Source organism: Talpa europaea, assembly GCF_964194135.1.
Source record: "Talpa europaea genome assembly, chromosome: 6".
NCBI lineage: Eukaryota > Metazoa > Chordata > Mammalia > Eulipotyphla > Talpidae > Talpa > Talpa europaea.
In genome coordinates, this window is record NC_140072.1 from 18,233,882 (window position 1) to 18,248,593 (window position 14,712).

Here is a 14,712-nt window from a genome sequence, read left to right on the forward strand (position 1 = left end):
AAACATGCTTTTGGGATTGGGTGTGTAATGCCATTTAATCTTGAAGTGTTAGAATTGGGCATTGCCTATTTTTTGTTACATAAAGCAGTGATCATTTTAAAGGTTATTTTTTTCCATCTTACTGAACTGATGGCAAGCATTGCTAGTAAACCACATCACTTTGAGAATTTATTTGTAAACATTAAAGCAATCACTACATTAAGTATATGTTTTGGGAGGTAGTCTTAGGTTTGCTAATCTTAAAATACACTATGAATAAATGAGAAAAGTTAAGAGAAAATAAAATTGATTAATATAAATAAAATGTAACATGCCTCAACCTCAACTTCTCCATCTTCTTGATTGTGATTGCTAATAGGATATTTAGCTAGTTAGACTTATTTGCTCTCCATGCTCTTGAACTTTATTAATGAGAAAAGATAGTAGTCCACTTACTGATCTGTTAATTGCCAGGCAAAATAGGTTTATTCAGACAATTCTTTGGGAGAAGTTTTGCAAAAATGATTAGGAAAAGTTTGTCAGTATCAATCCAATTTGATAGTATTGATTTCCATTTTAATAGAAGAGTTGAAGCAAACATTAGAGCATTGACAGCTTTCTTAATACTTAAAAGACTTCTGATGGGCAATGGTGATATTAACGATGTTTACTTGTATAATGAAATATATAACATTTAGAAGATCTATAATCACACCAAACCATTATTTTCCAAGTGATCAAAGCATAGATAAAAGAATCCTTAAATGTAAAAGATAGGCCAATTAACCTTAGTGTTATAAAGCTTGAGAATTTCACTGATAAGATTTAGATACTACGTTACAACAAATCTTTTAAAAGTGTCAGTTGTCAAGTATTTGAATGTGAAGATGTCAGTGTATGTGCTTTCTAGTTGCCTGTTTGTGTTTGTCTGGGTGTTTTTCCATATAGTTCTACCAAAATAAAAATATTGCAACACATTCACTGCAGATGTAGGCAGGAAAAACAGCTGGCCACTGATAAACGAGATTTTTATTTTTTTTCTAAGATTTATTTTATTTTTTCCTAAGATTGATTTATTTATATAAGAACTGGGGTATAGGTCAGAGGCGCGGGAGGGTGAGAGAATTCACCAGGGACAGAGTGGGGAGCAGAACAGGCAGATGGACCAAAGACTGCTCAGGGGAGCAGCAGGCCAGGCAGGAGAGGTCTGACATGTGGGTTTCTCCCTGGCGGTCCGGTAATCTAACCCACACTGCAGAGGCTGCGGACAGCTTCACAGCGTGGTGCTCAACCCACTGCTCCACTGGGGATGTCCTGATAAACCAGATTTTAAAGACATCAGCAAAACTGTAAAAAACATTGCCGCTCTTCTCATTGTTATTTTTCATCAAAGTATGCTATTTTTATGTAATTAGTTTATAGCTATTAAATGATTTAACACTTTAAAAATATTATTTTAAAATTTCTGCTGTGGTAAATACCAATACCTATAGAAACAATGTAAATGAAACCTGTTTGTAGTTCTTAATTATTTTAGATAGGTAGAGGGGTCTTAGTATTGAGAATTTTTTCTGTAACATTTTGTTCTTTTGTTTTCTTTATTGTATCATGTTCTTTCTTACTAGAGGGATTTTGCTTATATTGTTTTTTCTCCCTGATTCCCTTGACTCTGGAATAAATATATGGGTATCTTTTTATCTTCCTATCAATCTTAACACCTAATACTTAAGTACAGTTGCTTAGTGCCTCACATCCTCTAATACAGAATATGTTTGATGAGAACTGGGGCCTGTTCTTTTTACTCTGTATCTCCCATATCTTGTAGTTTGATGCCAAAACTGAAGTTGAGGAATGTTACTTTGCTAAGTACAGTGGGGCCTTGGAGAACAATAGAAGTCATATATATCAATTATTTTACAATAGCCTTGGGGGCGAAATATTAAAAAAATTAAATCAGTTGTTACTTTTTCTTGTTAATATGAATGCCCCCTCGGTTGCTTTTATGTAGCTCTGCTTTTTTAACAGGTAAATTAGTGACTTTTTTTTTTTTTTTAAATACTGTGTTCATTGTGGAAACACTGTGTAAAAGGCTTGTGCATTTTTAGGGTTTTTTTTGATTAAATGTGAAAGAGCTATGGTTATTCATATGACTTACATTTTCAAGATTAATTCACATTTTATAATACTTTTCTCTTTTCTGTATTAGGAAATGGAAAAGTTAGTAGTTGTACAGCTGCTGAGGGTAGCTTCACATCTCTCACTGGACTTCTCGAAGTTGAACCACTACACTTTACTTGTGTGTCAACGAGTGATGGAACCAGAATAGAAAGGGATGATGCAAGTACGTTTACTGGTATATACCTTCTTTTATTATATACATTATTTTATGCTATTATAAAGTGTTATGTAAATATGTATCTATCACTTTGAATGATTTGTATGTTTCTTTGCTGTCTTGTTAGGTAGTAGTTTACTAATTGGTGGGACATTCTGGGGAAAAAATGTAGCTTTATATTCTATTCTGAATCATTTCATAGGATCTTCTCTCTCAACCCTGCAACTCTCTGGAACATGACTTAAAATCCTTTTGTTTTTATGTGTGTGCATTTTTAGCAGTCTTTTAATTTGGAAAGTATTAAACTTAACAAATACAGAGGGAAAAGTAAAATAGACTGAATTTCCACTGCCCGGCCTTAATAGTCAAATTATATTTGGCCTTGTGTGTAGTTTTGGCATCAAACTGTTGTAGTTCTCAGCATTTAAGGTTAACTGTGTTTGGTAAAGTCTTTGGGATGAGTGAATAATTAATACTATTTTTTACCTAGTTTAAAGCAATTTCAAATGTATGAACCACTATTTTAAGTGTGTCATGTATGTGGTTTTGCTGGTGTTTTAATTGAAAACTTTGACTTTTTGTTGCTATCAGTCATGGGACTTTTATTTATTTTGTGTATCTTCTGTTTTTCCTTCACATTGAAGGAACAGTGTTTTACTGTTAGTTCTATTTTGGTACAAATAACTGTAGTTTTCATAATTAGGGATGTTGGCATGTTTTTATATATGTGTTATAGTCACAAGAGGGTTTGAATAGTCTTTTAAATGGATTCTAATTTTGGTGGTTTTGTGTAAGTAGATGGTGTCTCTGTTTTAACAACTTAACAGAAAGTAAAATCAATTTACCCGAGAAGTCATGAAAATTTAATCTTGTACTTTACAATGGCAAAGGGCTTTCAAAAGAACCTATCAGCTTTTTGAGTGTCTTTTAATACCGAATTATCTTATACCTCCAGTTGTAGAAGTAACCACTAAGTAAATTTCATGCCATATATTGTTAAAATGAGAATTTTCAGTTAAAATATTTCTTTTATATAAAGATACCACATTGTCAAAATTTGTTTGTTTGCTTGGGCTATTTTAGTCATTTTATAGAAACTTTATAGGTTGTGCTTTCTTAGGACTCATGAAATTAAATAAAACTTTACTGTAAGACTCTCATGAAATTAAGTAAAACTTTACTGTTTTTAAGTAATGCTTTCAGAAGGTACAAATGTTTAAAACAGTTAACAAATTAGGTTTCAAAGAGGAAAGTATTCACACCCTCACCCATTTCCCCATTCCCCTCCTGCAAAGCAAGCAGTGATACAAGCAGATCACCTCCATATTTCTCTCAGGGAGAAACAACCACCAGCACTGGAAGCTTTGTTAAGTTTTAGGACAAAGTTCTGACTAGTGTTCATAAGGTGCTAAGATAAGAGGTGGCTGTAGTCTCTGAAATTCTTATTTATTTTTGTTTTGAATCATGTTAACTGTGAAATATTGTACCCGTATGGAAAAGTGCTGAAAACAATTATATAGCCCTGCATTTTGTTATAATATTAAATGTCCATGTGACAACCAAATCCAGAAATACTTACAGAACTCTGAAAGTTTTCTTTACGCCCCCTTTCCATTTTTCTCTCCCTCACTTTGTCCAGAAAGTAAACATTGTGCTAACTTTTACACTGATTATTTTTTGGTTTATATTTCATTGTGTACTTCATTATACATTTCTCTGAACACTGCTTGAATAGGGTCTATATAGTAGAAAATTGAATTGAACATAAAATCGAATTATATATTTTTGATCTGCCTTCTTATTAATTTATGATTGTTCAGTTCATCCATATCATTTTTTCATTGCGGTTAAAGATTCTTGTGTTTGAATAAAGCAAAATTTACATATCCACTATTGATTTCATATGGTTGAGACATTTTGTTTTTTCCATTGTGGTGTTACTAGTGTTGATATATTCTTCTCTTAGATATGAATGTAGAAGTTCCTTTGCTGCTTATAGGGTTTTCCTATGTTCAACTTTAGAAAGTAATGTTAAAAAATGTACTCCATAATTTCTAAGCATTTAAGGATTTTCTAGTTATGCTGTTTTTTATTTCTATTTAAATTGTCATGGAGTCTTATAAAATTTTTCTGATATTATAGAGATTTCACTTTTATAAATATTCCATGAGTGCTTGACAATAATGTTTTACTATGTATTTGTTGGTGAAATGTTCTTGATATATCCATTTGAGCAAGTTTGCTAATTGTGTTCAAATTCTCTTGTGTTTTTATTTGCCTTTTTATAGTTAATGAAAGTGGTTTGTTAAATTCTTACTATAAGTGTGGAATTGTCTTTTTTAGATTCATAAGTTTTATTTTATACATGTAGAAACTGAGAAAACTCTAGAATAGTTATGTCATATGAATTGAATCCTTCATTGTTAGGAATTATCTCTTTAAGATTGCTACTTTTCCTAAAATTACTTCCTTTTATATTTATATTCCTCTAGTCTTTTGGTTGCTATTTGTATAGTATATATTTTTCCTACTTTCTACTATCAAATTTTCAATGTCTCCTTTATAAGCAGCAATATAATTGCTTTTGAAAAAAAATCCACTCTGGCATTTTGTATTTCAGTTGGAGCATTTTCAGTTTTGCAGTGACTGATATATTGTATCTCTGCCTACCATGTTTTTTATATATTTGGTTCGATTTCTTGTCCTGTCCATTAGTTTCTTTTTCTCCTTTCATTTCTTTGGCATTGATTATATTTTTGTCTATTTTTCTATCTTTTACTGTTTTTAAGGTCCCATGACATCCAGAAGTTCAATTAGTTTTTTTGCCATACAGTTCAAATACTCTGAACATCTTCACCTTCCTGATTATATAACATTATGTTTTTATATCTTTTTTTAAAAAAGTATTTATTTATGCATACAAGAACTGGGGAATAAGTCAGAGGTGGGTGGGGGGAGAGCATTCACCAGAGACAGAGTGTGGGACAGAACAGTTGGATTGACTGAAATACACTGCGAAGGGGAGCAGCGGGTGAGTCAGGAGAGGTCTGCTGGGCCATGTGGTTAGCTCCCTGGCGTGAATGGCTTCAGAGCTTGCATCTTAACCCTTTGCGCCACCAGGGAGGCCCGATTTTATAGAATCTTTAATGAGGAAAATGTTCATGAGTGGGCAGTATGTTTCAAATTTCTTTGTGCATGTAAAAATGCCTCTCTCCATATTAGCATTCTGGGGACCATATAGTAGGAAACAGTGCTTTACGTATTCTGTGCAGACCTTACCCTCTTTCTAGACGATGCTTTAAAATGAGGAAATAAGTGTCATAAGTCTTTTAAAATGATGTTCTTATTATTGAAGGTTTTATTGAGCTTTTTTTGGGGAGAAAGAAATCTGTAAAGCAGATTTCAGTGTTTTTTATGCTCAAATTGTATAAGGTTACTTACATTTTACATTTTTACTTTAATAAAATTAAATAGAAAACTTACATGCTTAAACTATTCTGAAGTTCAGAAGTGCACTCATTTTTTCTTTGATTTAGTGCAAGTCATAACTAGATACCTTAAAATTGAATACTATTATTAGTAGTATACTTTTATTGTTAAGATTTCCTTATTTATAGTCTTTAAGTTTCCATCTTAGCTATAGTTTTAGTGTAAAATTTTAGTGTAAAATTGTATATTTTAAGTATGTTTGTCTGTGAACCTTTTCTTCATCCTTTTTTCCTTCCCCCTCCCTTGTCTTATGCCAGTGAGTTCCTTCGGGGTTACTCCTGCAGTAGGTGGACTATCATCTGGGACAGTTGGGGAAGCTTCGACAGCCCTGAGTTCAGCAGCCCAGGTAGCTTTGCAGTCTCTCTCTCATGCAATGGCTTCAGCCGAGCAACAGCTACAGGTGCTGCAAGAGAAACAGCAGCAGCTTTTGAAGCTTCAGCAACAGGTTGGAGACTATTTGGCTCTTTGTTCATGCTGTCTCTAAACTTCAAAAGCTGAAAAAGTGCTATAAAAAAATGACCATTATTTTCATAAAGGAAAGTAGGTTGACCGATCTGAACTAATCATTTTCTACAAAAATTGAGGTAATGTCTTTGTGATATATTTAAAATTTTTAAAAGGTATAATGCTTATACATTTTATTTGCTACATATTTGAGGAAATAGATACATTTTGCAGTCTTCAAGTGAAATCTGTTCTTTGTTTAAAGTCTTGACTAAACATTACAGTTATCAGTTAATTTAGTGTTTCAGGGAAGCAGAAACTTCATTTTGGAATTCCAATTAAATTAATGTGAATAAAAATTAGCCAGTTACAACTGTTTTTGAAACTTCAACTGGTTTAAATGCAACTTAAACAATTCCATGTGACCAATTATATCAGGTTAGGAAACATGAGGCTCTACCTCCTTTCAATATTTTGTTTTAAGGAGATCTTTGCTTCCTTATTTATATTTAGTTGTTCTGCTTACTTTACACCTTTGCTTTGAGAAAGCCCTAATTCCAAGACACATAGAAAATTTTGTATTTTAATGAAGTATACATAGCAAAGAAACACTTCATTCTAAGTTCACTTTTTGTGTAATGTCATCTTAATTAGGATATAATTAATTATGTTTATCTTCATAATATATACCCCTGTAGCATTCCTTACAATTTAGGTAGCAGGATTAGTCTATATTTGTTGCTTTTACTTCTTTTACAGAAAGCCAAGCTGGAAGCCAAGTTACATCAGACAACAGCTGCAGCAGCTGCAGCAGCATCAACATCATCAGCAGTATCAGCAGTAGGTCCTGTTCACAACTCTGTGCCTTCCAACCCAGTGGCAGCCCCTGGATTCTTCATTCATCCATCTGATGTTATTCCACCCACTCCAAAAACAACACCACTTTTTATGACTCCACCACTCACCCCACCCAATGAAGCAGTTTCTGTTGTGATTAATGCCGAACTTGCACAGCTTTTCCCAGGCTCAGTTATTGATCCCCCAACAGTCAATCTTGCTGCACATAACAAAAATTCCAACAAGTCCAGAATGGTAAATTACTATATTTTAAATAGGTATTCACTTAGATACTTGAAAATATTTTAATGTTTATGCTAATTTTAGAAGGAAAAATTTTACTATAAGAGCTTGATATATCAAATTCTTTTATATAATACTAAAGATTATACATCAGGCAATAAGACTTGCTAATTTACTATTATGATTAGTAGCTTCTATTGAGCAAGTGTAATATCAATATAGAGTTGTAACTTTTTTCTTTTCTAGAATCCACTTGGTTCTGGTCTAGCCCTTGCAATTTCTCATGCCTCACATTTTCTTCAACCTCCACCCCACCAGTCTATTATTATAGAGAGAATGCATTCAGGTAATCTTTGGCTTTCTTAAAATATTATTTTTGCCTATCTTGCCAGTTCTTTTAAGATGTAATATTCTGTAGTTTGATTTTCTGTTGCACATAAATCACATCTACTCTTGGTAGTACGGCTTATGAAACATAAGCTATATGTAAGAATAAGCTGTGCATTATGTAAATAAATATATAAACATAAGCTGTACATTAAGAATAATCAAATTCTTAATGGTGTTTTCTGCCCATTGGTAATAATATTAGGGTTTATAACATTTAGATAATTTTTTTTTCATGCTAATGAATGTTAATGGTTGTTTAAACTATGATTTGGTTTATCTCTGGGAGTGATTATGGCACATAATTCTCCTGAGGAAGAAAATCATGTCTTCTTGTTCTGTTGATTTTTTTGGTTAGGGAGTCTTGATAATTGCCTTATTTTTGTTTTTGAAACTATTTCCATTGAGAATAATATTAGTCTAAAAGTTCAATTTTAGTTTTCTCACTATAAAAAATGTAATTCCTAAGATTACTAGCCATCCCTTACCCCAAACCAATAAAGTAGGAAAAGAATTATGATAGTATTAATGATTCTGCCTACTTCAGCACTAATTGAACATACCCTAAAATGTGTGTGAGATAAGAGATGCAATCTCACCCCACCCAATAAGGAAGAAAAAGAACTATGGTAGTATTAATGATTTTGGCTGCTATTTAGCTGATTGAACTTATTCTTGAAATGTGCGTGAGATGAGAGATACAAATCTCTGAGATCATTCTTGCCTTTCATTAGTATGAGCATCTCAGCCATTGTTGAGTGTGATTCTAGTGTTTGTACAAAAAGGGCATATTCTTTTTTTGCCCCTTCAAAGTGAGCCATTTACTTAATATGCTTCTGAGTTGAAGAGACAGTCATGTGTCAGTACTGAGGAAAACATTGCTTGAGATAAGTTATATCTGTCTCCATTGTATTTTGTAGTGGTAGTAATGACTACATATAATTTCGGTTCTATACTTTATATCTTAACCCCAGTGTAAGATGTAACTCCATGAGAACTTAAACAAGTTAAAAAAGCTAAAATCATGTAATGCAATTTAGTATACCACTAATACATTTGGTCGTAAAATTAAAAAATAAAAGGCCAAACGGCTGAAAGAATAGCAGATGGGTAATTTTATGAAATTTATGAACTGTTTTTACTGATGTAATTTTTTTACTATGTTTTATTGAAGCCTTTTTGTATGTACTCTTTGTTGTAATGCCCTAGTAGCACATTTATTTCTATTTTTTAAAAGTTTCAAGCTTCAAAATTTTGATTGAGAATTTTTTATTTAGTTTTATTCTCATTTGTTGTAGTGTAGTAAAAGTTGCTTGCATATTTTAAAATGAGTGTTCCATATTGTTTTTTGAGTATATGTTTTGGTTAATTGACATTTGGTATTTTTGTCAACTATTGCTTTCTCTGATAGGAGCAAGGAGATTTGTGACCTTGGATTTTGGCAGACCAATACTGTTGACAGATGTATTGATTCCCACTTGTGGAGACTTGGCTTCCTTGTCAATTGACATTTGGACATTAGGAGAAGAGGTGGATGGGAGGCGATTGGTAGTGGCAACTGATATAAGTACCCATTCACTAATTCTTCATGACTTGATACCACCTCCTGTGTGCAGATTCATGAAGGTAAAGAACTTTATGGAAGTAAATAGATATTCTTTCCATGTTTCTGACAAGTGATGAAAGATACTCAGACATTTAATTAAAAAATTATAGCTATCTTTTAAAATACATTGATCATTTTTTGTTATAGATGGGTATACATATATATTAAAAATTTTTCATTTTAGATCACTGTCATTGGACGTTATGGAAGTACAAATGCCAGAGCCAAAATCCCACTAGGATTTTACTATGGTCATACCTATATCTTGCCTTGGGAGAGTGAACTGAAGTTAATGCATGATCCTCTAAAGGGAGAAGGAGAATCTGCAAACCAGCCAGAAATTGATCAACATTTAGCAATGATGGTTGCTCTACAAGAGGATATACAGTGCAGGTGAGTAGAAAGTGGGAGCATACTTTAATCTTATTGAAGCCCTATACATTGAGGTTTTACATGCGCTTGTTAAGAAATGGCCTTTCATAGGTGTGTATTAAAAAACAGACAAAAGTGGGATAATAGCATATTATAATATGTAAGCATTAAAATATTGCAACTAAATAATTGGCTCCATTTATTTTACTTATCAATTCTTTTTAATGTTTGTGTGTTAACATGTTTTAGAGATTTTATTTCTAGTTTGAGTTTCTACATGTACATCAAAGAAAACATCACAGGAGTTATTTTGTTCATTTATTTTTTACTTATAGGTATAACTTAGCTTGTCATCGACTAGAAACTCTTTTGCAAAGTATCGACCTTCCTCCTCTCAACAGTGCAAACAATGCACAGTATTTTTTACGAAAACCAGACAAGGCAGTAGAAGAGGATAGTAGAGTCTTTTCTGCCTATCAGGATTGTATTCAGCTCCAGCTTCAACTAAATTTGGCTCATAATGCAGTGCAGAGGCTCAGAGTAGCACTCGGTGCCAGTCGGAAGATGTTGAGTGAAACATCAGATCCAAAGGATTTAATTCAAGCATCTTCCACAGAGCAGTTACGTACTATCATCAGATACTTACTGGACACCTTGCTGAGCCTTCTTCACTCTTCCAATGGTTTGTATTTGACTAGTACTCTAAGGGAAATACGTTTGATGTAATTTTGTTGTGTATCTTGTTTCAATATCTCCTGGATATTGTTAATTTTGATGTCTTCTCTAGTATATTGATGAATGTACTTTTTTTTTTTAAGATTTATTTATTTATGCATACAAGAACTGGGGTGTAAGCTAGAGGTGTGGGTAGTGAGAGGATAAAACAGAGAGAATGGGGGACAGAACAGGCAGATGTACTGAAATACACTGCTGAGTGGAGCAGTGTTCGAGGCAGGAGAGGTCTGCTGCTCCATGTGGGTTGCTCCCTGGCGAGCTGGGGATCGAACTCGTGCTGTAGTGGCTGGCAATAGCTTGATAGCACTAACTTTAACCCCTGCGCCACCAGGGAGGTCCGATGAATATACTTTTAGATTAATTTTTTTCTTACATTAGTTTTTCTTTAATGGATTTGTCATTTTTTTCCTCCTTGAATTACTACATTTGATGTGCCACATGATTGTGTTGCTTGCCAGATAACATTATTTAGAAGTGCAACAATGAAAGCTTAATAGATTGCTAACATTATATCGAAGAGTCATTTACTTGCCAGATGCTACTTTTTGATCATTACATATGCACACACAAACACACACAGCCTTCTGATTCCCCCAACTCCACATATAACATTATGATGAGCTTTTCTAGTTTTATTTAATAATTAGAATTCATATGTGAGGAATAAATAAATGAATAACAAAAATAAATAAAATATAATTGTACACTGATTTCTGGTGAAGAAGAAAGCGTATTTCAGCATGCAGGTTTTGATTTTATAGCTTATGCTCAAATTTTACTATTTTCTTTCTTGTAATAGGACACTCTGTTCCTGCAGTTTTGCAGAGCACATTTCATGCCCAGGCCTGTGAAGAGCTTTTTAAACACTTGTGTATCAGTGGAACCCCGAAGATACGGTTACATACTGGCCTTTTACTTGTTCAGCTCTGTGGTGGTGAAAGATGGTGGGGTCAATTTCTTTCTAATGTTCTTCAGGAATTATACAACTCAGAGCAACTTCTCATCTTTCCACAGGATAGGTATGTTAGAAATCAATGAAGGTACTTGTTGTTAGTGATTATACTTCTCACAGTCAATACTCAGATTTTAGAAACGAAGCATGTGTTTTCAGCATTTAGGGAATGCTCAGTGACAGGCATATTGAAGAAGTTTATACATTATGTAACTGTGCTATATTCTTTAGTTTCCTAGTGGAATCTTTGGAGTTTGTGAGATGTTTACAAGTAATTCCTATCACTTCATGCTCCTTTATATGTTAAATAAATCTCTGCCTGATTTATTGTGGGTAAAGTTAGATACCAATAGCTTGAAGAGGAGCTAATTTTTAACATCACACCTCAACCATCATAGTCATAAGTCTTTTAAATAATCAAATATTCTCTATTCTGTCAAGTTTCAATGTAAATTATTTAATAGGTGAACATTTAAATGGATGAATACTGCCTATTTTATTTGTATCTTTTTTTTTTTTTAAAGGGTCTTCATGTTACTTTCCTGCATTGGTCAAAGATCACTTAGTAATAGTGGAGTATTAGAAAGCTTACTTAATCTCTTGGATAATTTATTGTCACCTCTTCAGCCACACTTACCCATGCATAAGAGGACAGAAGGTATTATTTACAACAATTAAAATTAGTAAAAACTGAAAATCCATTATAAATAATGCTTTTTATAAAATGACTAGTCTGAAATCACTTATTTGTGCACATTTTGTTGATGTTTTTATTTTGTGCACTTTTTCAAATGAGCAGTCTTTTTTTTGATTGTCATATGCTCATTGCTTTTTAAGACTATAATCTTTTTACTATTTAATAGTATTTTTTTTTCTGTATCATTTAACTAAAATCACATTCTAATTTAAGTTTTAAGGCACATTTCTGATCTGGTCATTGGTAGTGAATTTTATTTGGACAAAAAGAATTGTTATTGTAATAAAAATGTGAGAACACAGTTGAAAACTGATTTATAAATTGAATTTTTTTAATTTAATTCAACACTGAGTCTGAGAATAGCATCTTATGCTTTGTTTTCTAGTTTATAAGTTATTATCTGTTGGATTGAACCTACACTAAATATCTATTTTGTACCATGATGCATTTGTTGTGGCCATAGTTTCCAATTTTGAGGCCTATTATAAATAAATATTAGTTAAGTTATGGGTTTATATTTGGGATGTGTTGGATTTATAAAATATTTTGTCTTATGTTTGTTTTATCAGATTTTATCAGCACTCCTAGAGTCTTCTGATTACTTTTCCTTTGTCATCTCTGTGTAGGTGTACTAGATATTCCCATGATTAGTTGGGTTGTTATGCTGGTGTCCAGGTTGCTGGATTATGTTGCAACCGTTGAAGATGAAGCAGCAGCAGCTAAGAAACCTTTGAATGGTAAAGACAGGGAGAGATTTCTAACAGGTATCCGAAGTTTCTAAGAATCTGTGGGTAGGGATTTTGAGTGGCCACATTGTCCACCTGCTGATTTCAGCTCTATATAATTTACTTAATACATAAAATAACTTTACTGGGAATCTATTTAAGGATAGATTTAGTTTTGAAGGATTTTATGCCAAGACCTTTTATTTGGTCTTTACATTTAGCTTCTTAAAGAAACCATGTGTGTTTTATTCATGGTTTCACTAATGCTCATTTAAGCGCTTTGTAACATACATATAACCACAATTATGAAAGGGCGATCTGTAGGTAATTCCTGTACTTTTATGTTACTTTACTATGGTGTGTCATTCCCTTTGCCATTATAAAATATAGTTCTATTAATTCACTAAAAATTGTTTTCATGTTTTGATACAGAAATGCCAAGACTATCTTGGGTTATAGTCTTTCTCAAAAAATATGAACCACACAAAAGTTTAAAAGTAAAGAAAACCAAACTTCAGGGTTTGAAATAGTTGTCTAAATACAGTCATTATATGTCATAAAATTTGGAATTATATATATTGTCAGGATTCTGATATTAAAAGTAGTTCTCTTAAGCTGTTTTATATGAAATGAATCATTTCTGTGCACATTGTATTTGGGGCAGGGTGGGAAAATCTAATGTAGAGATTTGTTTTATAAATTTTTTTTTAAAGATTTATTTATTTTTATACAAGAATTGGGATACAGGCCAGAGATGCAGGGAATGGGGTGAGAAGATTCACCAGAGACAGAGCAGGGAACAGAACAGTCAGACAGACCGAAGTATACTGCTGAGGGGAGCAGCGGGTAAGATAGGAGAGTTCTGTCCCGCCATGTGGGTTTTTCCCTGGTGGGCCGGGAATTGAACTCGTGCTGTAGTGGCTGCAGATTGCTTCATAGGTTGCGTCTTAACCCCTGCGCCACCAGGGAGGCCCTGTCTTATAAATATTTTTAAGCAAATACTATATGCTTCTGGTCAGTTTGTTTAGTTATATGGAAGTAAGGCAAGTATGATTACTATAAAATTGTAATAGAGAGCATTACGAGATCTTCATTTTTTTTTTTTAAGATTTATTTATGCATACAAGAACTGGGGTACAGGCCAGAGGTGCGGATTGTGAGAGGATTCACCAGAGACAGAGTGGGGAACAGAACAGGCAGACTGAGTGAAATACATTGCTGAGGGGAGCAGCAGGCAAGACAGGAGAGGTCTGCTGTTCCCTGGCCTGCAGTGGATTGAACTCATGCTGCAGAGGCTGCAGACAGCTTCACTGTGCTGTTCTTAACCCCTTGCGCCACTAGGGAGTCCCCTTCATTTCTTCTTTCTATATCATTCAGATACGTGGAAACTCATTCATGGAATACCTTTTTTTAAGCGTTAGAAGAATTTAAAATAACGTAGTAAGAAATTAGAGAGACTAGAGAATAATATGTCCATAGGTTATGCAAAAAAAAGAATGACTTTGAAAGAATAGACATATTTCCCCAACATGAGAATAAGTAGAGCTGCCCAACATAGTTTTTGAACTACTCAACATTTTTTTGGAGTTACTAGGTAAAATCATTCAGTACCCCCTTTTTGGGTATCTACACAAAAGTTTGAATATGAAAAATGCAATAATGTGCATTTGTTGTTAGTAGATTGAGTGGCATTTTCAAAGCTGTGTTGTACAAAGATTAATCTTAAATGTTTAATTGTGGAGAGAGATTTTTTTTTTTTTTTAAAGATTTATATTTTTATTTATACAAGCACTGGGTACAGTCAGAAACGCGGGAGGGTGAGAGAATTCACCAGAGCCAGAGCAGGGAGCAGAGCAGGCAGAAGGACCGAAGTACACTGCTGAGGGGAGCAGCAGGCGGCAGGAGAGGTCT

The 14,712-nt window shown here is 33.4% G+C and overlaps 1 protein-coding gene across 4 annotated transcripts in view; it reads left to right on the plus strand.

Moving 5' to 3' along the window:
- The window catches only part of BIRC6 (baculoviral IAP repeat containing 6), a gene marked incomplete at both ends in the record, with an annotated part of 177,198 nt that overhangs the window by 68,917 nt on the left and 93,569 nt on the right, over window positions 1-14,712 (plus strand). For 2 of the 4 annotated variants that reach the window (XM_084235649.1, XM_084235650.1), the window contains 10 exons: window positions 2,186-2,332; window positions 6,061-6,248; window positions 7,007-7,339; window positions 7,574-7,673; window positions 9,126-9,340; window positions 9,505-9,713; window positions 10,028-10,374; window positions 11,227-11,446; window positions 11,904-12,037; window positions 12,703-12,840. In XM_084235649.1, the coding sequence (XP_084091775.1) occupies window positions 2,186-2,332; window positions 6,061-6,248; window positions 7,007-7,339; window positions 7,574-7,673; window positions 9,126-9,340; window positions 9,505-9,713; window positions 10,028-10,374; window positions 11,227-11,446; window positions 11,904-12,037; window positions 12,703-12,840 (2,031 nt within the window). The remainder of the gene's footprint in view (window positions 1-2,185; window positions 2,333-6,060; window positions 6,249-7,006; window positions 7,340-7,573; window positions 7,674-9,125; window positions 9,341-9,504; window positions 9,714-10,027; window positions 10,375-11,226; window positions 11,447-11,903; window positions 12,038-12,702; window positions 12,841-14,712) is intronic. The other 2 variants (XM_084235651.1, XM_084235652.1) reach the window with 2 other exon arrangements.